The 25,042-nt window shown below is 43.4% G+C and overlaps 1 protein-coding gene across 15 annotated transcripts in view; it reads left to right on the plus strand.

Annotated features, from left to right (window-relative positions):
* WNK1 (WNK lysine deficient protein kinase 1) overlaps positions 1-25,042 on the plus strand; it is a 94,329-nt gene that overhangs the window by 37,518 nt on the left and 31,769 nt on the right. For 10 of the 15 annotated variants that reach the window (XM_066184248.1, XM_066184245.1, XM_066184249.1 and 7 more), the window contains exons 5-10: positions 13,723-13,811; positions 14,810-15,029; positions 15,248-15,584; positions 16,674-16,858; positions 19,801-20,058; positions 21,721-22,932. In XM_066184248.1, the coding sequence (XP_066040345.1) occupies positions 13,723-13,811; positions 14,810-15,029; positions 15,248-15,584; positions 16,674-16,858; positions 19,801-20,058; positions 21,721-22,932 (2,301 nt within the window). Of the gene's footprint in view, positions 1-9,429; positions 9,771-13,722; positions 13,812-14,809; positions 15,030-15,247; positions 15,585-16,673; positions 16,859-19,800; positions 20,059-21,720; positions 22,933-25,042 lie in introns of those variants that run through there. The other 5 variants (XM_066184253.1, XM_066184254.1, XM_066184256.1 and 2 more) reach the window with 3 other exon arrangements.

Raw genomic sequence — 25,042 nt, forward strand, 5'->3', positions numbered from 1 at the left:
TGCAAAGAGCTGCTTTTGGGATGAGTGCAACGTTACGGGGTGGTGGAACTCACGGGACATCTGGCAGAAGCTTGTAAAATATGTGAATGGAAATAAAACTTTGCACGTGTTCATACTCTTCTTTCAGTATGTAAGTAGGTATCATATAGGGTTTAAAAAGATATAAAGAGAGCAGTCCCCCAAACTAAAGAATATAATGCACTAGAATAATACCAGATTATTTTCTAAGCCACTTGGGGGATGGTGGAAGTGGTTCTGTCTTGAGGAGGAGCTGGTAACCTTGTTCTCTGCAATAAAGCTGGATAACAGATTTGAGCACTGGCTTTGCTGCCTGCCAGGTACCTAGAGTGATTTTAATAGTTTGTTGAATTCTGAGTGGCCCTTAGCTCCTGTGTTTTGGGGACACTTCTTACAGTGATGAAGTGGAAACACTTGATAAATAGCAGGAAGCTATTCCACCCTGGTGAGTACTGGGCTAGTGTAGTGGTGGAGGCATTGTGGGAGAAAGCAAATACAGCTGAGCAGGCAATCGAGAGATTAGAGCTGGCCCCTCTGACCAGACAGGGGAGCATGCAGACCCTGAGTGTAGGAGGCAGAACTGCAGAGCTGGAAATGTGCAGTGTGGGGTGGCTAGATTTAATCTGTGGTATCTGGGGCGGTGTTGTGAGGACTGTTCCCGTGCAGTGGAACAAACACGTTCAACCTTGTGACCTAAGCATTCAGAAAGAATAGCGAGGTGACTGCTTGGGGAAACGGAAGCTCGGGTTGGATTTCTCAGAGTACCTGTGCTCATGTGCAAAGGAGAAAAAAGCTCTAGACTTACCTCTTTGTCCATAGACAGATGAATTTCTGTTAATATTTTTTGTGCATGCTGTCTTGGAGAAGTTACAGATTTAATAAACAACTTGGCCTAGCTTTGGAAAAATAGAACACTCTCTGATTCCTGATGCCTCGCACTGCAACAGGCAGATATAACTCCTGACTTAGAGCTGGAGAAGAGTCTTCATGTCAGAAGCAAAGGATTCTGAAAAGAGACTTGGTGAGATAAGACTATCCCTTTTTTCAGGGAAATATCGGAGGGACACAGAAGAAGGAAATAAGAAGGCATAAGTGGTTCCTTCAGTTTTTTGCACAGGTGTTAGGATAAGTTTTTATATACACATGAATATACAGAGTTGTTGCACTTCGGATTTTTGTTTTGTTTGGGTTTTTTTTGTGTGTGTGTTGACAAACTTAGCAGTAATTTTCTAAATAGAGTTTAAGAGCTAGGCTGAAGTCTAGTCCTTACTCAGTGTGCAGCAGCTGGGATCAGTGAGAGAAAGCTGTGTACCTGACTAGAACAGTCAGTGGTACCTTTTCCTGTGCTCATGGGTGTGTCTTGCACAGAGCCAGAGCAGCAGCGTTGGGGTGGATGTTGCCTGATGTGACTGTCCTGCCTGTTCCTTAAGCAGTGCCAGGAACTGTTGGTGACAAGCAGCTCTTGAGACAGTGCAGGCTTGGAAATCCGCAGGCCTTACAAATCCTTGTCTTTTCCCTGCTCTTTGAAGTACAGAACTGGAAAGCTTTGTAGGGACCTGGAGCAGAACAAGTCACCTGGACGTGTACCAGGGTTCCACTTACCTCTTGTTTCTCGGTGCTCCTTTCTCCCCATTGCTTTTGGCTGGGATGGAAATTCCAAATGGATGAGAAGCACTGGCAATGTTTTGGTCTGTCCAACACCACCTTCTGTTCCACTCTGCTGATGGTTCTCAGTCATATTTATTGGTTGGATTTTTTCCCCCAACTGTTTAATTTACTGCTTGAGAGCTCTTAAGGTACACTTTGATATGAAATGCTGCAAATCTTGTTTTCTTTCAGAAGGAGCAAAGGACAGGAAGGTAAAGGAAGTGAGATGTACGTTTGTGTGCTTGGAAAGGCTGTGTGCTTTGGTGTATTTGGGGTTATTTCAGTGTAGTTGCAAAGCAGTTTGTTCAAAACAAAACCAACCAGAAACAAAACGTGAAGAATTTTCAAGGAAGGCAACGTTATCTGGAAATAAAACACAATCCTGTCTTAACTGATAATGGAGGATTTGGTGTTCTGTAATGTGGAAAGAGACCTGTGTTATGGAAGCGAAATAAAATACCCCTGGCATTCTTTTTACCACTCCATGAAAGCTCCGTGAGCCAAAGTGGAAAAGAGCCCGGTAGTTTTAGATTCAGACGATTTTAGAAGTTTAGACCACGTGTGGAGTTGTGGCTGAGGGGTGAACCATTTGCCAGATTCAGTACTTGAAAGGGCAGTGTGTGAACTGTCACTAGCAGCGTGGGGGCAGAGAACACCCTCCTGCAGAGGTGACTGCAGCGGTACTTACAACCCACCTCCTTCTGGTGTATGTGGGAAGGTGGCTGTGTTCATCTCAGCCGCTTCATTGCTACCTCCCTGGACATGTTTAAGGATGTTTTGAGGTAGCAGCTACAGTCCTGCTGTGCCTTAAATTGAAAGGATTCTTTTGTTTTATCTAGGTGCGTACAGAGAGCAGAACGAAGGAGAATAGGAGTGGTCTGCTATGAAAGTCATGAAAGGTTGTGCCATGTTGGAGCTTAAAAACCACTGAAACCCCAAGGGCAGTAAGATCAAAATGTGCACCACTCACTGCAGACCATGTGTATTTAAATTAATTAATTTCCCTCACCCTCTTTGCAGGAACTGTTAGGCTTAGTAAAAAGCAAAGTTGCTCATCATCCTAAATCCTTGCTATTGCTTAGGACAGAATCCTGTAAAAGGTGTCCTGATGCCCAGGGTGTCCTCTCAGAACCTCTTGGTCATTCCAGCTTACATTCTCTGCCTGTGCATTGGGCCCTTTTTTAGGGCATCTTCAGCTGTGCTGCATTTTGACCTGACAGCTTTAGTGATAAGGATGGCTGCAGCTGGTGCCCAGATACTGCAGCTCTGCAGTACTGCTCACAGTACTGGTCCTGTTCTACCTTCAGGGCCTTTCCTCATGGTTGGAAGCAGTTTTTTTGTTAAATAATACGCCTTGGCAAGCACAGATCTAGAATTAGGATCTAAAGGCTGAAGTTCTCTCGCAGATGAGACATTTTTTGGCCCAGGCAGTAATTGTTGCTTCACAACTTGGACGATTGCATTGCTGCAGGAGGCTGCTGTTCCTAAGGTGCTTGTTTATACTGTCTACATTGTCTCACTGAGGAGCTCCTGTATTTCCTTAAAACAGTCCTGGGATAAAGTTGTTGAATTTTCTCTGGCCCAAGAAGGAAAAGTGCAATTAAATTGTTACTCTGGATCACTTTATCTAGAAGAATTCTTGTAACAGAATAACCTAGGTATATACCTGGGTTAAAAGATACAACTGTGCAGAATTTGTAGGGCTCAAGGTGTTATGCTGAACTGTTTTACCATTCTGGTAAGGAAATCAGCAGTTTGGTACAGAATATTGACCTCTGTTAGTACTTGCACCCTTCAGCATACTCAGCCCAGACCCTTTCACTAGCAGTTTCTTTAGCAAGGAAAGACATCTGCGAGGCTGGTCACTCAACACAAAGGAACCTAGCCTTGCTCTTTGTTTTTATTAAATCACAGTGTTGCAATTTTGTCTCAAAACCCTGTTTTCTCTATTGAAACCCTCCTGTGCTGTTCTTTGGAAACGGTTCCAAATAAATTAGTAGTCAGTGCTTAAAGAAATTGCAGCTCCGCATCTGTGTGATGGGGAAATCTCTGAGGTCTGAGCGCTGTGTCTCCTCAGCTGGGACTGAATGCATCCAGTGAACACTTACTGCTGCCTGCTTGGCCTCAGAAAAGAGATAATCTAAGCTGCAGTGGATTGATTACAAGCTGCACTATTGGTAAAGTACCTTTCCCTGCTCCTTTGGTTTATTTTTTCCTCCTCTGCCCTCTCGTGCAAGCACAGCTGTCTGTGTGATATATTACTGGATTAGGGAATGGATCCCTTTTTGTTGTTTTTTTTTTTCTTTTTTTTCAGTTCTGCTCTATATCCAAGTAATGCAGAGAATTACAACGCAAAATGAATCAAGATACATAATTCTGTTATGTACTTGCTTGCATAAAAAACAAAAAAAGGAGTGTAAGATCTTGGTAAAATTCAGGAGGGTTTCCCTGTCTGACTTCATTCTTCTCAGGAGACTGGCATGTTTTCCTTGACCTGTTCCATGCATATTGCAATTTGTCACAGGAGATATTTAAAATGGGCTACACGTGCATTTAAATGGAAAAAGAGATATTTATAGAACAGACATCTAAAGTATGATTTCTTAATTTAGTCTGTTTGGGAATCAATGCAGTGGGGACAGAACTAACTGCAGTAACTGCAGCTGCTTTGCCTCAGCCTCTGGTGGGGCCATGGAAACACAAGCTGTTGCCTCAAAATCTGGATCTCTAATACTTGGATATCCCAAGGCTTAAATTTGCTAGGTGATTGACTAGTCTCAGGACTAGTAAAAAGACAATTAATATGTTTATGGCGCAGGTTTTTCTCCTCCTTGCGTATCTACCACTAACATAAAAATCCAAATATGTTCATTGCAAAAAAGTTAATTAAACCATCCTCAGTTTCAAATGTACCAATCATTTGAGTATGAGCAGAAAACTCCCTTTTTTCTCTCTCCCCCTCCCATCATACAAACTTACCTCTAAAGTTTCCTGACGGACTCGTGCTCTGTACTTGATTTTCTCCACGCTTACTTTGGCAAAGTGAGGTGTTTGTATTTGTCCTTTCTTTCACCAAAAGTCCAGTCCAGTCTCTTCTCTCCGAACAAATGCCTGTTGTCTGAGCTGGCCTTAAGATGGGAAGGGAGGGGGGAAAAAAGGCATTTTGCATTTTGACTTTTAAAAAAAAGGTTGTCCTGTACTAAAATGTTCCACAGCAGGCATAACATTTTTGTTCTGTGTTCTCCAGAGCTTAAAACAGTGCCTAAGGGAACAAGGCACATAATGAGTAACCTGAGCAGGCAGTGTCCAACTGGTTTAAAACTCCTTCATCTCCCTGACTGGTGGGAACTGGAACTCACTGGTTATGGTGAAGGTCATTCTCTTTGCTGGAAGCAGGGCAGTTACAAAGTGCTGTAGTTTGGGCAGTGGAGATAAAATGAGTCTTTTCTTTAGTGCCTTAGAAGTCAGGCATCATAACTGTCTAGACCAGACAACTGCTTCATTTTCACTAGAGATGCAGTGGGCACAGTATTCCAGCTCTTAGCTTCTTCTTCTTCTTCCTGAGGGGTCTTTGGTAGCAAGTAAAAAATGCTTAACCTTTAGACAAATGATTAATTTTCCTTGCAGTGCTTAGTGAGTGATGATTAATTTCCTCTTCTACTTCCTGGAAGCAATATCTAACATTTTTTAGGCATGAATAAAACTGTTTTCTTTACCTTGAATGACTTGGTTTCTTGACCTGGTTTAAATAGATACGGGGATATCTTTTCCTATCAGCCTTTCTAGTGGAAAAAGCACTGGAAAAAAAATCAGTGGAAATGTAGGGGAGGAAACCCTCCAACAGTGAAGGTGATCTTCCGTGAAAGCAGGTATTGACAGGCCACAAACCTTCAACCAAGCACAGGAAACAGATTAATTGTAAGAAAGGGTGAACTCTTGTATTCCTTCAAAGGAGAAACTTCTGGCAGTAAAGTGTGAAATGTAAAAAGGAATTGCACGTCGCACTGACTGAACTGAAGAAGGTTTAACCTTGCAGCACTTGTCTCTTGTAGCCTCTTGCTCAACTCAGTCACAAGCACTGTGCTGGAACAGCTTTGAGAGTGCAGGGATTCAGGCACTGACTCCCCAGTTCAGAAATCCAGAGCCTTGGAAGTGGAAGGTGGAATTTCAAGGGTTTGAGGCATTAATATCATTGTTTGGGCTAAACAGTGCGTCTTTAAAATTCTGAAAAGTTTTATAGGTGTCTTTTAAGGATCAGGTCTCTTAAAACTATGATCCTAGTATTCAATATTCAGTCCTGTGCTGACATCCATTTAGTTCTTACATTAATTGAGGTTAATTTACCAAGAGATGGGAAGGTGGCACTTAGGAACAGGGAGGTGATAAGTGTTTTGAAAGTGCCTGGCTCTGCAGTGGGATGGACAACCGTTTTATAATTCTGTGTTTGGTGGATCACTGAAGCATTCCTGTGGGGAGACTGATGGTTCAATGTCATTTCTCAGAGTGCCACTAGTTAAAAATACTGACCCTGAGAATGCATGGGCTACTATTTCTTGTCCTGCCAGCTGTACTGCTATAGTTGCAAGGGGTAGGAATGGGATAACTCCAGGAAAGTCTTCACTCCTATTAGAAGAAGTCTGAAAATAAAAGGCACAGTGACTTTTGGTGCATTGTTGGAATTATGCACTATTTTTGGTGTTTGCAACATTACCTTAGGCCTTCTAAGTAGATAATCCTTTCTAAAGGCTTGTTCTGTTACCAGATGGGTTTTGTGGCCCACGTTACATCATTTTTTAAAATTCAGTTCTAAGTCCAGTGGAACTAATCTGTGGCTTTTGAGTTACTGTACGTGAACTTAAAAATGAGTGCAGGGCAATGATTTTTCTACCAGAGTGGGAGCAGATTAAAGCAGGGAGTGCAACTAATACAATTTTATTTTTCAAAAACATGTTTTCCATACTGAAAATAGAAGACAGACACTTCTAGTATTGAGAAGACAGACACTTCTTGTATTGTGTCACTGTGGCATTTCTAAATTTACATAACTGAAATGTGTGTCTAGGCATGTCTGGTTTGGGGTTGTTTTTTTTTTTGAAAGCCATTTTCAAGCTGAAGTCCCAGTAAAGCAGAAGTTCATTGAGCTAGCTGAAGGTGTTCACATCACAGAGGCAGCATCCCTGCTGCTAAGGGTGAGGTTAAAGCACTGGGCATGATCAGTGCAGCTGATCTTACCTTTATGCTTTTGTACAGGTGTTAATGCCTGAGTATTACCTGAGTCCAGTCAGACTCCACTGTTTCAGAAGAACCTCTCTCCCACACTGTGTGTTTCTAAACAAGGCCCTGTTCGCTGTTCCATGCACCAATATGCTAACTGTGCACTAAGAAACTGTGTCCTGGTTACATAATTTCCCCTTCTGGAGCTTGATTATTTTCTCCTATACATTAAAATTGCTGCAATTACAGTAGCTCTTGTGATTAATTAATAATGGTTCTTTTAACTGAAACAATGTTCTTAGATTCAGATTCTTTGGACTTCTAAAATAAACTGATGCTTCATTTACCTGTTTTTGAGGTTAGGTGTCACTTGAAGAGGAAGAGTCTCTAAATTGTGATCAGTGAGGCCACAGCCAGCAGGCCTGGATAAATTCTGCAGCACTGCCATTGTCTTCACAGTGTGCTTCTGAACTCAGGGCACACGCTCTTAGCTGTTGCTTTGGAAAAAGTTAAGGATCACGAGACTTAACTAACTTCCACAGCTGCTCTGCAGAGGCTGAAGGCCACTTGGGTCAGGTGTTCCAGTGGCACAGAGCTCTCAAATAGCTCAGGTGGGAAAGGTTGAGGTGGATGATGGTAGATCCATCGAGTTCCAAAGGTGCAGCCGTTGATTTTGATCAGAAGGGAGGACAGCAAGGCCTGGCCCAGCCTGAGCAGAGCCTCATCAGCTGCCTCTGGCTCACTGAAGCTTCCATCTGCTTCCCCTGCTTGTATTGCAGTAATGCTGTTTACTCTGCTGGCATACTGATCTGCTACAGAGCTTATTCTGCAGGATTTACCAATTTCATTCTTGGCAGAATTATCAATTGTCCAGAATTAATTGCTATGAAAATACTGACATCAGTGACACTAAATTTTTACTTCTGTTTAATGTGTTGCATTTCTATTTGTTTAAAGAAACTATTCTAGTTTGCCTTTTAACCAGAACAAGAAAATCAGTCCTCTGCAGGCAAACCATGCGTCTCTTTCCCTGAGTAAATCTTAAGCTGAAGTCTTTCTTTTCATAGTATGTATTCAGTTCAGCTGGGGTGAGAATTATAAGACAGTTTCAGGTATATCCTGTGTGAAATAAGCAAAGAACTGAATCTGAAAGATGGTTCCTAGAACAGGCAGCAAGATGAAGATGAAGAAGTGGTGAAACGGTTAAACATGCAGGTTTTTAGGGCTGGGTAAGTAGCTAATTGCAGGTAGTGAAAGTGAGGAGATCACGGGGTAAACCAATTTAAGTGCTGTATATGCCATGGCCTGAGGGCTTCTTTGGGACTGGGGGAGAGAGGTTGGATCTTTTTTTCCACTGCACTCATACTCTCTCTCTAAATTCCTGAATTAATGGTTTGTGGCAGCCTGGGACTGGCTCAAACTAGAATGGTAACAACTTAGCAGAAAGGAAATATAGACATTTAATTACTTTGTTTGTGTGATTTGACTTTGCTGCTGGTGCTATTAGCTTCTGGACTGCAGTGTTAGAACATTGTGTTTGAGAAGATTAATCAGTTACTGTCGAATTCTTTTCAGGCTCTTAGAGTCACAGCACCTTTGAAAAGAGCCAGGTGTGAGCTGTGGTTAGGCTGGGACAGGTGGAAAAGCTGAAATGCTGGCTGTGCTTTGCAGGCCATGCCACGAACCCCAGGAAAGCGGAGCCTTAATGAAGTGTGTGGAATGTTGCTTTTGCAACACTGATGGTGTATACTATAAAAACACTTCTGGAGTAACTGTGGTGTACTTGAGGAACTGAGTTTGTTATTTAGGGGTGAAAAGTGATCTTGATAATTCCAAATTGAATTTTATCGCAGTTCATCACCACTAGTTTGTCAAAATTAGTTTGTTAACTTTGCCTTTAAAACGATGTATGTGCTCCTTCTTAGCATTGCTCCTAATGTCCTTACAATAGAAAACCCCAAACCCCGAAGCTGTGGCCAGCTCATTTGATCAGTAAAGGGGTTTTACAATGGCTGCTTGGAACTAGATACCAGAAGAAAAAAAAAATCGGACGTCAGGTTGAGGTCTGAAGTCTGTTGAGAGGTACTAGAAGATACAGCTCTGGATTGTTTGTGCACATGTGGTGTAAACCAAGCAACAGTGCAGCTTTCTACCGTTGTCCAGCAGTCTACAGATCACCTTCCAGTCTCCGTGCCCTTACGTTAAGGGAAAAGGAAGTTAGATGGTGTTGGCACTGGTAGCAAAACACATTAGGGAGTCTCAGTGCTGTTGGTTGGAGTGGCAGGCAGCTGTGCGTGTGCTCTGGAGCTCCACGGAAAGGAGCAGCAGCTCCCTTCGTTGCCCTGCTCAGCACACTGACCCAGCTGCCCTGCTCACAGAGCTGTTGTGCAGCAGCTGCAGCAGCAGGGAACTGCACCGTGGTCACAGTCCTGCAGAAATCCTGGGTGGGAGGAGGCAGAGCAGCCCGGTGGGAGGGCGGGGACACGGGCACTAAAGGATCCCCGTGCTGTCGCTTCTTCCGCCTCTGGCAGCTGGCTGGGCAGGCAGAAAGGGACGCCTCACCTCCTGCTTGGATTGATTCTTTGTGTTCAGTATTAGTGACACAGGCAGGTACTGGGCTCAGATCTCTGCAGCCTCATGTACTGGACTTGGGAGATACCAAGAGGTGTCCAAGAGAAACAATGCTCCCTTGTAACCTGGATGTCTGCTTTCCCTCTGCTGTGCGTTAAGTCCACAGCCCACTGGAGTCCTGTTGGGAAATAGCACCTTGTTAATTCTGTGCTCCGTGTGCCTCTCTTTTCCTGATGGAGCTCACGAAAAGAGACATCTGTCCCATATTTGTAATTGTTAATTCCCACTGTTGCTGCTCTCACAAGGATTGTGCTAAAGAGGTAAGTAAGAATTTCAGCTCTGTCAAGTGCGTGTAGCCACAGGAAAGTGTTTTGGAGGTGAATTAGAGTTCTCTACAAAACTTGAACTGCTTTGCATTTGCATAGCTTGATTCTTTAGCTTTTAAACTCGACTTTACTCTTTCCCCTGTAGTTTTTTAAAATGTAAATTAAAATCCTGACCATCGAGGCTGGAGCATTAGTTGATTATGTTATTTTCCACCTATGGTTTTGTTCCAAATCCTGAGTATTTTTTCTGAAATTTAGAGTATCTGAGGGTATGTAACACTTCGTCTGCCTTCATTTTGATTTGTGGTAGAAGTTATACAGCATTGATTGTACCTTCTCTAATGAAGTAAATGATGTTTTTAGTATCTTTTGCATTAGAACAAGATGTAAAACTACTGACTCAGTAATCTGGTGATCTAACTAATGCAAAATGTTACGTGTTTCTAGGCAAAAATTGTGAAGAAGAGTTCTGGATAGCTTATACTTTGGGGTTTAAAAGTTTCCTGGAAATTTAGTGTTTTTAACAATACCGAACTTACCTTTAGTTGATCAAAGAACCGTGTACGTTGAATTTTGCAACATGTTTTTTCACCTGGTTAAAATCCGATAAAGTCACAAATTTTATCACGTGAAATATGAAATCCTTCTTAGGCTTAACATGCAAATTCTGAGTTTTTAGTTTTGTGTCTGTGGCTACCTACATAAATAACCATATTTTAGAGACATTCCCAAGATCTAAGTGTTCAGTGATTTTTATTTTAAGTTGGTGCTTATTTTGAAAGAAGTCTGATGCGTGCTGTGATTTGGTTCATTATGCAGCTGTATAAATGTGTTTGCTGGCAAAAGAAAGGAAATGACACGGGTGTGGGAATGGGAAGTGGAGAAGTGGAGGCTGTTGCTTTCAGCAGCACTGCCAGCTTGTGTGATTTTAGAACAGGAGCTTGGGAAAATGTTGATTTTCATGTGTGCCTGTTATACCTGTGTGTGGTGTTTATTTCCTTTGTGAGAGTTCTTCCTGCTGTTTCTTTAGCAAACTCAGAAATAATGCCAGTGGCATTTGGCTGTTCAGTTCTTCATGAGCTGCCACTGGGAAACAGGACTGGTAGCTTAGGATTTGAGTTGTCCTGTGGCTCTTCCAAGGAGTTTGGGGACCAGGAGTGGCACATAGGAAGGGGACCGTTTACAGTGTGGTAAAACCAGGAAACACTGGCTGGCTTCACATTTCCTTGAGTGCCTTGGGGTTCAGAGCCTGCTCAAGGTATGCTTGGCTGCCCAGCTCGTGCACTCTGAAGAACATGTCAAGGTTATGTGAACTTCAGGGCCAGGCCTCTCTTGGGTTTCTGTGATGGCAGATGAAGGTGTGTAGGCAGCTCTGGGTAGAACAGGTTTCACTCATTCATTGATTCTTAATCATTTCTAGTACCCCCATCTTGGGTTGTATAAAATAGACGCTTCCATTAGTGCTTGCAGGAGGGAACCAAAGGGTTTGAGAAGCTGATGAACTTCAGTGTGTGGGGAGTGCTTGTCCAGAGCTGGAGAGGAGCCTTGGGCAGCCCTTCTCATGGACCGTGGAGACAAGGGAGAAACAGGGAGCTGCTTGAACACGGAATCCTGTGCTGGGTTTAGGCCCTAGTGTGATGTTCTCCAGCTGTTCTGAGGAGCAGAACGTGGAAGCTCTGCTGGAGGAGGCTGGCAGGAGCTTCACTTTTTAACTGAACTCTTGGTTTGGGATTTGTAAAATGGTCCTCGTGGAAGACCCTGAAGATTTTGGACAAGGGTTTATTTTCTTTCAGCAGCGAGAAATGCAGGGTAGCAGACTGAATTACTGATCTTAAAATCTATCCTTAGCTTTAACTTTTGAGGCTCTCTGCAAGACATGAGCATGTGGCACAATAATTAACAAGAAAAATCATATCCTGGCTTCGTTACGCTGACATTTTTCTGTAGCAGTTGTCTTCCTCATGTTAGCTTTTAGTTTTCTGAAATGAGATTGTCACAGAGCTGACATCATCCTTCTGCTGCCTCAGTGTAAATGGATGTCACTGCAGGCTGCTATGTCTGAGGCTTGAGCTGTTTAGGAGACCTACATGTGTTAAACTTGGGCAAATTTAGATGGGAATATATGCAATAAGGAGTTGAATAATCATTGCACAGGTTATATATGTTATACAGGAGAGCATTTAATTATTCATAGGAATATCTGTGCTCCAAGTATACACCTGAACTTCTGGGACCATTTAAATTGTGGTCATAATGAAAGGTGGGTGCCTTTGACAAGTCAACTAAATGAGCAGAGTTCTATAAATCCCAGTAGTGTGGAGAGCTCTGTGTCCTGCTTGGAAGCTGGAGGTTTATGATAAGGCCTGGTTACAGTCTGAAACTTACCCATGCAAACTTGGCCCTGATGTTTTATTACCTGGGGCATTGATTTTCTTAAGGCTCAATAGTCAGCAGAGCTTCTAAAAGCATTCAGCTGATGTTCACTGGCAGTCTGTGTTTCAGTGCTTGTCCTAGTCACAGCAGAGTCTGCGCTTCTGAGAATTTCAGTTGCTGGAGTTTCACAAGGGCGAATTTTAGACCAGAGAAATAGATAACCTTCCTGTTATAAGAGCACACTGGTTTTTGTCTGGTCAATGGTTTCCTTTCTGTGGTGTGGGCTTTTTGTGTTGGCTTTTTTCTTTTTTTCTTTTAAGAACCCCAAGAACAGGGTCAGCAGATGCAAAGACTGGGGTTTAGACTCACACTTTTCTGTTTCAAGGCTTGATTCCTGCTCGCCATAGAGGAATGGGGAAGGATCACGTCTTGATGTCACCAGTACTTTGTAGGACACTGGGAGAAGTATTTTCTGTTCAGGGCACGAATCACAGTGCTTGTACTGCTACCTCATTTATTTCTGTGCTTCAGAGCTGTGGTTTTCACTGTGTTTAGTTGTCAGTCAGCAGTGACACAGGGTCAGATGTATCAGGTGTATAGTTTCAGGATTGTTCAGCTTGAAAACACCAGCTCTGTTCAAACATTTGAGCAGCATGTCTCCATCTCCCTCATTCTGCTGTCTTAAATAGAGTTTGAAACCAAAGGCTGAATCGAGTAAAACTGGGTGCCAGATTTTGTTTTTGTGGACAGTTGGCCCCAAAATGCCATTTTTGGCCGTGATTAAGTGATGAAGCTTGGCTCTCTGCCTGAAATGTTTTTCAGAATTCCCAGATGGTCACATCTCGTGGCATGTTTATTTTACTGCTTTGGGTGGTTGATCTTATTTAGATTTTGTTTTGCCTTCCCCATGTGGCTTTAGCATGTATTGGAAAAAGGGTTGCTGTGTGTTGTGGAAGGGCTTTTGTACAGGCCTGGATTGCTAAGCTCATTTTCCTGAACTCACAGCAGCAGTGATGCAGGAGTGTGGTTTGGGGGGGAGCTAGGATACCAGAAGGTTTTTGGTTTTGTGGGTTTTTTTTAAAACTGGACAAGTTATTTAATGATCCAGTCAGATCATCTTGGGCTAAGGTTTTTCCTGTAAAAAAACCTACTTCATATAATGGCAAGTTGGGAACATTCTGGTTCTAAAATTCTGTTAAATTAATCCTGTGGTTTCCTGCATTAGAGTTACAGAGGAACCATTTCCTTCCATTCTCAGTCCGGTCTGTGTACTTCCCTCTAACCAGCACAACTTCCACGGAAACTAAACAGTTCTTGCCTCATTACTTGAGCACCAAGTGCCAATGCTTCTGTCACAGAAATGGAGCTGTAAATGGGAAGGGACATGTGTGGAGCATTTGCAAAAGTCACTAAGAAGCAAACAGGCAGTAGTACTGGGGTCAGACTTTGCCTTCATTTGCACTGGTTATTAGGGTCAGTTATCCAGACAGTAAAAATAGGTGGTTTGTCAACACAATCAAAACTTGAATCAAGTGGACCTTGCGGTTTCTCAGTTGTCACTTGTGTGTTTCAGGGTGTCAAGCCGGCCAGCTTCGATAAAGTAGCAATCCCTGAAGTGAAGGAGATTATCGAGGGATGCATTCGGCAGAACAAAGGGGAGAGGTATGTCCTTGCTTTGCAGATCGCGGTGTTAACTGCTGCCTCAGTCCTTTGTCATATCAAATGTGGTCACACCAAATCCAGTTGCTTCCTGGGCTCTTCTCTCTTCTGGTGAGGGTTGGGAAGCCAGTAGTACTTCTGCAGCCTCTGCTCTTTGGTAGATTCTTATTCAGTGATTGTTGTAGAGAATTAACAGTGTCAGGAGAAGTGCAAACGCCACAGTAACCATCCATGACAGTTTATTCAGAAATTCTATTGCTTTTATTAAAACTTTGACCTAGTCAGCAAAATAATCCTTCCCGGTTTCCAGGTGTTTGGACTGGTTGGTTGGATGTTCTCTAATCCTTTGGGGTTTTTTGTCTCTTTGATTCTGTTGGTATGATTTATCATTTTGAGGGCTTGCTGCTCATTTCTATCTACATTTTTTGCGAGATGGCTTCCACTTCAAGTGGTGAACTTACACATTACAGGAATTCTGTGACTGCTCTGATGGTTTATTTGTGGGATTTGTTTTGTTTTCTGCTTTTACATGGTTATTGCTTACTGAATGTCTGACTTCAGACATTTGTCCACCCTCTAGCTGCCCACTGTTCTGTTCAGAGCTAGTTTTGTTCATGGATGTTTATTCAACCCCTTTTACTAACTCTTGAAGTTTTACATCTGATAGGCTTGCCGTGTATTTTTAGTTTCAGTTCTTTTTCTTGCTTTTCAACAATTTAGTGGTGTTTTTTTCCTCATTTGAAGTTAATTTTGTTGCTGCACATCACTTATTTCTTGCCATTTAGTTCAGGCTGGTAACTGTTGTTAATGATGTGCTTGTAAATCTCTTTTGTACCTTCAGGACAAAGCTTCTAATTACATCGAGCAGAATGCACAGGAGGGTTCAAAACAGTGTAAAACTCAGAGAACAAATCAGGGGAGCATCTGGCAAGGTTATTCCTTCGTATTTCACGAAATCCTGATAACTGACTGTGCTTTCTACATTCCTTCCCAATATCTAGGTATGCTATTAAGGACCTTTTGAACCATGCTTTCTTCCAAGAAGAGACTGGAGTACGGGTAGAACTTGCAGAGGAAGATGACGGAGAGAAAATTGCCATTAAACTCTGGCTGCGAATTGAAGACATCAAAAAGCTCAAGGGCAAATATAAAGATAATGAGGCAATAGAGTTTTCATTTGATTTGGAAAGAGATGTCCCAGAGGATGTAGCGCAGGAAATGGTAAGTGCTGGTGCTCTGACAGAGCTCTGGAAGCAGAGCTGTGCTGTGACAGTGAATTGTGGTCTGTCAGCCTCTGCTTTTGCTGCCCCTGTCTGGAAATAAAGGGGTTCACAAGCGTGTAGATGAGAAGTTAGCGGCAGAAAGCGGTAGCTGTGCGGTCGCACTTGGACAGGGGCTGTGTGTGGCAGTGTGAATTCTGTGAATGTATCCTCCTTCAGGTGGAGTCTGGCTATGTCTGTGAAGGGGATCACAAGACAATGGCGAAGGCTATCAAGGACAGGGTATCTTTGATTAAGCGCAAGCGCGAGCAGCGCCAGTCGGTGCAAGAAGAACAGGAGATCATACTTCAGGAAGAAGGTAGTCAGAAGCAGCAGCTGGAGCAACAGCAGCCATCAAGTGCTTCCCATGCAGGGTCAAAGCATCCCCAGTCTGTCACTGGTACTACTGCTGTCCCCACTGCTTCAGCATCGGTTTCTACGCAAGTGGAGCCTGAGGAGCCGGAAGCTGATCAACACCAACAGCTGCAGTTCCAGCAACCCAGTATATCTGTTCTTTGTAAGTGCCTCAGCTGGTCTCTCTAGGAACTCCTGCACTTACACAGGTCCTCCGGTTAGTCTGACACTTGGGGTGGGTGTAGCAGTCAAGACCTTAAGATGATGCTGTCTGCCATTGCTGCTGCTGGAGAACAACAGGCCGCTAGAAAGCACAGCAACGTAAGATAAATCAGATACAAGAACACGAGGGGCTCTCCTGTGGCTTAGCTGAGCCAAGGCTTGGCACAGCCCACGGCCCAGTGCCTTAGCACAGAATGGTTTCTCTTGGTTTCAGGGTAGTACACTGGATGAACTGGGGCACCTAGAGCACGTGCCCTTGGTTTTGCTGCCCTCCTACAGGGGCAGTATATTCTGGCCCTGCAGAAGGCTGTATGCTCCTGCACCAGTGCAGATCAGGCTGTTAAACCCATTTATTTCAATCCTTGTTAACCTACATTTAAAGTGGAAATGAGATTAATCTACAGGTAGTTCAGCTTATAGTTTCCTTTTTGAAAAGTCTTTGTTTTACATACTGTACTTGAAAAGATGAATTAGTGATCCTATCTTTTCCTCTTCTGCCGTGCCAGCATTTGAACCATGATGGAATAGGATAACTTCCGGATTAGAATGATGAAGTTAAAAAGCAAATTACTGTCTGCTCGTAGCTAACAGGGATTTTAAATTGACTCTTTTGCCTAGTTCGCTACTGTGCCTACACGGCATCTGCCAGCCAGCACAGCACACCTGTCTTAAACGTCTGTGTAAAATCAAATAAAAATAATGATTAAGAACCCTTGGAAGATCATTTGTAACAATGTGGAATTTAGGTGTCTATTTCTAGTCTAGCCTTTTGTAGGAAATATAGTTTATCCTTAAATATCTTCCCAAAGAATTCCTGAAATTAGCACCTTTTTCAGGCTTTTTAGGGGAAGGCATAATGGAGGAAAAAAAGATATTTTAAAATCAGCTTAAATATTACAAGAGGTAAAATGCTAATAAAGGTCCACGTGACACGGCACAAAAATCAATTTAATATTTCAATAGGACCTTTGAAATCTTGAATCCAGAGCACAGTTGTTGAAATGCAGGTTCTTCTCCTTTCCTTTTCCAGCCGATGGAACAGTTGACAGCGGGCAGGGATCATCCGTGTACACGGAATCTGTGAGCAGCCAGCAGACCGTGTCCTACGGCTCCCAGCACGAGCAGGCAGTGTCCAGCACTGGAGTGCAGGGGTTCCCAGGCTCCGTGGGGCCAGTGCAGCCCCAGCAGCACGGAGGATACCAGCCACCTGCAGCGGTAAGCCTGGCAGTACCTGCTTCTGTGTGTCTGCTCCAGGGTGACAGCAAACCCGCCACGCCGCCTTCCGTGTAGGATACAAATGCTGCGTGGGAGGAGTTCAGGGGCTCTTTTTTTGCAGGAGGACTCATTTTAGAGGGGGAGGGGAAAGTGCAAGAGCATCTTTGTCTTTAGAGCTTTTATTTAATTTTGGCTGCAGTTGAGCAGAATGATGGGTTAGTTGTTTTTTGTGACTGGCAGTAACATCCCCAGAACAAGAGGCATTTATTCTTGCTTGGGAAGGCTGCGTATGTGTGTGTATTCGAGTTACCAGGGATCAAACTGCTGGTTTAGTTTGAGGTAGGGAGTAGAATAACTGAAGCCGCTGTATGAAATTGCTGTGTGTGTTCTGTGAGGTTTTGATTACAGATTTTGCAGGTAAGACCTTTTTAACTGTTCCAGAATGTTGCATGTGAGAACTCCAGACTGAAAAGACCCCACATCCTTGTTCCCAGTTTTATTTCTAGCTTGTGTTGATTTGCTCATCATGCGTATTCCTTTTCCCTGGAAAGTCTGCACTGGGCACAAATACTTTTCCTACTATGTTCATTTGTGTTGCCCTTTTATTTTGGTATGTTTTTTTCCTTGGTATGTTTTTAGAGCTGAGTAAGAGAGTATGCAGAAATCTATTCTAACTGGAGTAGAACTTCTGCTGCTTTTATATTGTCTTCAGTGGTTCCCTTGTCGCTTGTTTTCTACACAAAGAGCAGTCCAAGATGGGGACAGACATGATGGTATGATGTAGTAATCCCACAAAGGAGATGTGAGACTTAGGACTGAGGGTCCTCACTCCTTCTGGTAGCTGTGGTTGTAGGCTTTATTACAGAATCACTGGTGTCACCAGGAGTTTGGCCAACAGGCTGCTATCGCCCACAATCAGAGCATCTCCATCTTTTTCAAAGCCCCTTAACCTGAGGTGGTGTGGTACTGTTAGTCCTTGCTGATGAGTTCTTAATCCCTCTAAACAAGCTGCTCTTCTGGGTAAGCCATGTTTTGGCGTGTGGGCACGTGCTGGAGCAGAAGCCATGTCACTCTCGTGGGATGGCTGGCTTCCAGGTTTGAAAGAGCAGAATCTTTTGGGAGGAGGAGGAGGGAGAAGAGGCAAATGATAAAGGTACAGTTCAGGTGCTTAGTTTGCTGCAAACACACGCTCATGCTGCCTGATGACAACAGTGGTACCTGACACACTACAGGGACTGCTCACCCTTTGTTGGGAAGGGGCTGACAGGTGGAAATTATATTGGCAGCTGGAGAAATGGCCTGAAAAAGAATCACAGAATGCAATTTGATCAGGACAAGAACAAGGTTGGTGCTTAAACTGGAATAATCAGCGACAAAAGTACATAATGAGTAACCACTGGCTAGGCAGCCATTGTGCAAAATAAATTAAGAAAAAAGTCAGGGATTATATTGGCCCACAAGCTGGACATGGTCAAAAACATCATGCTGTCATAAAAAAGGCAAACATCCCATTTTATGAAATAGTAGTTCTGCTCTTGGCTATTGGTAAGTCTGTCCTGGACACCTTGGGTTGAGTGACTTGGAGGGTGGCTTGGGAGAAAATCCAGAGGAAATTGTTCAAAAAAAACCCAGGGGAAATATAAAAAATGTGGTTTATGTGGGAAGACTGAAATAACTGAGTCTGTAAAAGATAAGCTTGAGGAGAGAGAAAGCTGTAAAAGGCTGCTGTGAAGTAAGAGGAGGCTAATCAGATCACAACACTGTTGTTAGAATAAGGAATGATAAGCCTCAATTGCAGCATGGAATTATTGTTTAGGGAAGGGTTTTTTTCAATACTCTACAAAGATAAGTACTGTAGTCTCCATCAGTGGAGATGTTTCTGAACTATTTAGATAAATGGGAGTCAGGAACGATGTGTAACTGCTCCTGCTTTGGAATAGATGAAGATGTATTCAGTTAACCATTTGAGTTCTTTTCTACCTCTCTCCCAAGTTTTTTCATCAGTCTAGCAAGATTTCTCAGAACAGAAATCTTGAAAGTCAGATCTCCACTGAATATCTTGCTGTTTTCTCTCTGGAGATCTGTGTTTGATTTTAATTAGTTTAAGATACTGTGCATTACCTCCACAAGAAGTGTATACTGCCTCTTTAAAAACATCACATTTCCATTTACTTAAAAACCCACAGCAAAAGACAATACAACAGGAAAAAAAAAAGGCAATAACAAAACCCTCCAAACAAAAAAAATTAAAAAAGCAAGCAAATCCCACCTCAAAACTATATTCTGGTTCTTCTTATTTGATTGGATATTGACCTGTGGCCGTCTGGATTGTGGCAAGATTAGAAAATCTGGATGCTTTTATTGGCCCAGACTAATTTTGTCTAAGACTAATTTTACAGAATTTTCCACTGGTTAAACTGAGTTTTTTTCCGCAACTCATGCTGTCGAGGGTGTAAGTTAATATGTTTCAATTACTGAAGAGCCAGCTGCATCCATTTAGTTCCCATAACTCAGCAGAGGAAGTGGGTGATACCTGTAAACACACATTCACTCTAAAAACGAATGAATGTTTGAAAGCTCATTAGTATCTTAAGTTTTGATTTGTGGGCTGTGTCTGTGGCCCCAGAGAAAACATTCCCTGTGTGATGTGCCCTCCCCATGTTTCTCATGAGGGTCCTGGGGAGCTTTCCACACTGCTCAGTAACCTAAGGCAAGCTGGGGTCCTCAGAGGTGCACACAGCCTGTTCCCAGTGTGTCTCGGCATTCATTCAGCATTCTCATATCTTGTGGTACCACATATTAGTCAATATTGGGCCTTCCATTGTGTGTCTTCATTTCTTTTCTACCTCGTTATAGTTTTTTGCCGGTTTTGTTATTACTTTTTTCTTCTTTTTTTTTTTTTTTGACGTGTTCAATTCTTAACTTTTGTTTTCCTCCTTTAGCCTCAACGTGGTCGTAGCATGTCAGTTTGTGTCCCCCACCTTCCTGCTCTTCCCTGTATGTCCTGCATCCCTCTCAGTGCTCCTTGCACCCCACCACCAGCGCTGTCTGCACCTCTCTCTCCTTTCTGCCTTCGGACTGTCCCTGAAGAAACCTTTGCAGAAAAGCTTTCTAAAGCCCTGGAAAGTGTCCTGCCCATGCACTCTGCCTCTCCACGCAAGCATCGACGCTCCAGCCTGCCCTCCCTCTCTGTCAGTCCTGTATGTGTTACCATTTGCCTCCTGGCACAGTAAGATAAGTTATCATTAAATACATCCTGGGCTCCGGGCATTCTTAAAGGGAGAAATGGAAGAGTCAATTCCTTATATTGTGCTGCTGGAATGTTGAGTTCGTTATTTTTATTTATTTCCATGAAGCAGTACATGTAAATATTATCAAACAGTGGCTGACTGCTTGTTTCTTGTCTCTTAGGACAGTGTCAATGTCAATTACCCAGTTGTACCGCAGAAGGTAAAGGGAGCGGTAGTTCTTATTACCCAAAGTCAGAAGACTTTTATTTTTCAACTTTTAAGTAAACACTGAATGTTAATTAAGCCCTGCAGAAAACAACCAACTTCTAAAGCCTGATTGCTGTGGCTGCTTATTCTTAAAGCTTTGGCTAGTTGTGATAGTGATATGAGATATTTAGAGTTTGAGTGCTTTTGAGGCTTTTTCTGTAAATTCTTATCAGAAATGCCACTTCAACTGCTTCTTAATGAGAAAAAGCAGTAGTTTCATGTTTCTTAGAAAGTCAGCTGCAAAGATAACATGTAATAGAGGAGGTAGTTGCTTTTCACTTTGAGCTTCAGTTTAGACAGAATAAGTTTTGAGAAGCATTTTTATGTAAACGAAGTAAGTGGATCCAGGTTTGGAACACAGGAAAGGTGCTTCCTCTGTAGGACCTTCTCATTAGCATTGGTCAATATGGAAATTTGCTGCTGCTTTTCTGGACAAAAGAGGCTGGGGAGAAAGTAAACCATGTGGAAACAGCAACTTGAAAAAGTCCTAAGTGCCATTTGTCGGGGACAGTGTATTTACCACTGACTCCTACAAGTTATTTTCCGTTAGGGGAGAGAATACATTGTCTCTGGGCATGCTGCAGGCAGAGATGAAACAATGCAAAGTTACTGAATTGTTTGCTGTTCTTACATAGAACTCTCTTTAATGAAATATTCCCTCCAACTCTTAAAGATGGAACCTCCTCTGGAGTAGTACCTCAGATGGAGTGGAACCGCCTGAGGACTCTGCTGTTACTAAACCTGGGAATGTTTTGTTGTCCAGGCAAGAGTTAAGCTTGTTTTAATGAGTGCTAATTTTCTGTATGAAGGAGTCTGATCGTAAGTGAATAAATGGTCAATTTAGTCTTATAAAATATTTCCTTTTTAGCTTTTTGGATAGCACACAGGACACTAGCACTGTGGGTTTTGTATTGGAAAATACTAACATCTAACATCATCTTCTAAGTGCAAATTAGAGGCTCTGCATTGTTGCCGCTCTCAAGTTCTGAATTTCCTATTCCACATGTGGCAGTGACCTCAGGGGTTGGTTTGGGTTTCAAGCACTGATCACAATGGCTAGGCTCTGACAATAAGTCTCATTCCATTGTCAGTAGCAAAATTGGTTTCTTTTGGTGAACTCTTGGAACTGAACTGGAAAAGCAGCTCTAACACCAGCAAATGTTCCCAATTGTAGCTATGCCTGCCACGGATGTATTTAATGGATATTTACTACTCACCTAAATTTCCTAAGTACTGTATGTTTTTGACCATGAATTGAGTATGAATTCTATAAAGTTACTTCACAGAACTGCCTAGTGAACTGTGCATGTTGATGTGCTTTCACTTTTAATGTATGAATTACCTGTCTTGTTCATGTCAATACAGCCTCAGCATCCTCGTGGGGGAACACCACCGTTCCCAGACTCACAGATATTTTTCCCAACCGTTCATGAACGGCCGGTGTCTTTCTCACCACCACCTGTCTGCCCGCCGAAGGTGGCAATTGCTCAGCGGCGCAAGAGCACTTCATTTTTGGAAGCCCAAACTTGCCACTTCCAGCCATTGCTGAAGACTGGCCAGAGTTTAGTTCCACCCGGTGGTAGTCCCACCAATTGGACTCCAGAGGCATTTGTTATGCTGGGCACAGCAGCTCAGAGAGTGGCTGGAGAGCCTCTGCATGTGCAAGTTAATCCCGTGTTTGAGCAAGCTCCTGTGCACGGTGACTATAGATCTGGACCAACACCTCCAGAGGATGCTCACTACAGGATGCATCCAGAAGCTGTGTATTTGGTGGGCATGCACTATCCATCCCAGGTATCGGAGCAGTATGAGCGAGTAGCTTATAACTCTCACGCGACCGAGCAGCATTTGAAGCAGGTCTCTGAGTCAAACCATGGGCAAGGTGGTCCTCCACAAAGCTCAGTGTTCGACTTTCACTCGGGGCAGACATACCTGGCAAGACCCGTTCAGAGCCTGAGGCTGGATGCTGGCATGGGGCCCCTTTCTCCATTATCCAGCGTGTCAGCTCCCCTGAGCGCAGAGGCAGCCCAGATGACGTTCCACCAGGTATTTGTTCCGCACTCGGCCCCGGCTGTGCTCTCTCACAGTGCCGATGGCAGAGCCAGCTGCGTGTTTGAGTTCCATGTGCACCCCGCGAGCTGCGCGGCGGCCGACGGGCCGGCTGTGCCCCCGCGGGCCCACCGGAGTCGCCGGGGCTCTCTGGAGACCAGCCAGGAGGAGCCGAGCCCGGGCGCGGGGCCGCCTGCCCGCCTGCAGCCCGTCACAGAGGAGCGCTGGCCCTGCCTCGCTGCCGGGCCCGCGGGGGGCCCTGCCAGGCGCAGCTGGCCAGAAGGAAGCCCGGAATACTCCAGTGATTCCTCCCAGCTGACTTCCTCTGACACTGGTGATTTCCAGTCTCCTCCCCCTACAGGGGGGTCATCTTCTGCTTTTGGTTCAGACTTCTCATTGCCCATTGTTCAGCTGCCTCAGAAGGTGTTGCAGGAGTCGCAGCTCTTCATCTGCTTCCCCCAGGGAGCCTCAACTCAGCAGGCCTTGTCCACCTCGCTTTCATCAGGACCACCTGCATCCTATGCTCAGGTTACAGGAGCAAACCCTTCCGCAATTTCACTGCTTTTTATGAGTGCTATAAAAGGGAAACCTTGCTTTTAGACCTGCTCCGTGTGGTTCTAAGAATTAGCGTTCACGGGGGTGTCTTTCCACCAAAGCTCTTTAACTGAAGCAGGTTGCTGTGAAATAACGAGGCATTGGCAACCGTTTGGTGTGTGTTCACATTTGGCTGAAATATTGCTAGGGCTTTTGTGTTAAAAATGGTCAGCGTTCCTCCTGGGACCAGCTGCTCTTTTGGTGAGGGATTGCTGGAGTACCAAATTGGCTTTTAAACGGTGGTTTTAATGAAATGTATCTTCCCCACAGTTAGGATCAGCAGTGGTGGTACGACTTGCTTTGTGTTTCTGTCGCTGCTCTTTAGCCATTTTAATGTGTTACTTGAGGCTGAACTTTGATACAAATGATGTTTCATTAGACAACAAGGTTATTTTGGTGACTGTCCAAAATGCACGAGCTTTTTCTAGACTTGGGGAAAGAAAGTGGGAAGAGAGGAATGGAAGGAGCTGCGTTATGTATGTGTACGTGGATTTGGAAATGTATTTGTTGAAGTAGTATTTGAAGAAGCTAAACAGGCTGAGCAGTTCATTAACGGCACAAACCAACTGTTGCTAGTTGGTATTGCCACCCCATGGCGTGGTGCCTTATGTGGTGTCCTTTTCACTAGCAAAATCGGAGGCCTGAAGCTTAGTTTGGAGATGTGTGCTTTTATCAGCATGTGTGGTATTTGCATTTGCAATGGTCACTTTTCTGTGCGCTGTGAGGTGTGTGTCTATATACATTGTCTGCACTCCTAGTCTGAAGTCTCATAACTTTCTGTGAAGAGAGAGGATTTACTTGAAGTAGACTTCTCTCTTACCTCTTGTCCTTGGAATTAGGGGCTTTGACATTCTCGTTACTGGAGGATTAGCAACTTTGGGATTTATGTGAAGGAGAATCATTTTGCTCTCTGTGATAAGATCGAGAGCTAGGTATTTAAGGCTTTCTGTAAGGGATATTTAAAGGTGTTTTAGTAAAGCTGGAACAGCTTTCCTCACGAGTCGAACAGATAGCAATTGCTGTGCTGTAGAATTTGTAGACTTAATCTCCTACTCGAGAGCTTTTGAAAACTACGTGGAGATTTTTTTCTCCATAAACCTTTGTTAAACTCAGGAGGTGAATTCTGTTGGATATGAAATACATCTGGAAAACAAAACAAAACAAAAAAAAAAGAGGTCACTTTTTTTGGCAGAATATAAGTTCTGGGATCTTTTACCCAATTCATGAGAAGATGAGAATTTGAAGCCCAAACTGAGTCAATGTGAGCACATGTTCCAGCAGTGTGATGGAGCACATGTTTAGATCCTAACCAGTAAGGGCCTGAAGCTTCTAAAAGAGCAAAGAAAAAAATGGTTCTCTTCATTGGCAGTCTGCTTTCCCCAAAGTTTCCATAAGTAGAAAAGTATGTAATTTTAACAGACTTGTTCCTAATGAGCTTCTGCGAGCTGAATGATCACAGCATGAAGGAATTCTCATAGATATTTCTGATATGATACATATGCACCAGATATGCTTCTTACCAAGGCAGCTCACTCAAGTGGTGCATGCTCAGGGAAATCATCTGGAGGTCTTTGTCTAGTTCTCTCCCAGGAGCTGATAAAGAAATACAGTTGGCACCAAAACAATAATGCAGATCCTGGGATCTGTCTGATAAAAAAAAAAAAATTCAGCCACAAAAATAATAATGAAAAGTCCATTCCATTTTCCTCTGCATCTTCCACATTCGTTTGTATGCCACTCATCCATTTTTTTCGTTGCTTACTCAAAAATTCTGTCTTAGCTAGAACGTGAACCCTCGTATTCCTCCATGTCTGATTTTCGGTAGCCTTTGAATGGTAGTGACTCTGGAAATGATTATTAGCCTGTGTTTTGACATGCCTCTCAAAGGAAACTCATGACATTTGTGTGTACTGGGTACTTTGTAATTGGTCTACAATTCTGTGTATCTTTGTGCTTGGTTTTCTTATGGATAGTTTTATTTCCGTGTAGCCTCCTTTTTATTGCTCCACCTGGCTGTGTTTAGAACACATGTAAAGGTAAAGCT

Source organism: Chamaea fasciata, unplaced genomic scaffold (assembly GCF_029207755.1).
Source record: "Chamaea fasciata isolate MVZ Bird 193981 ecotype frontalis unplaced genomic scaffold, bChaFas1.0.hap1 SCAF_5, whole genome shotgun sequence".
Classification (NCBI taxonomy): Eukaryota; Metazoa; Chordata; class Aves; order Passeriformes; family Sylviidae; genus Chamaea; species Chamaea fasciata.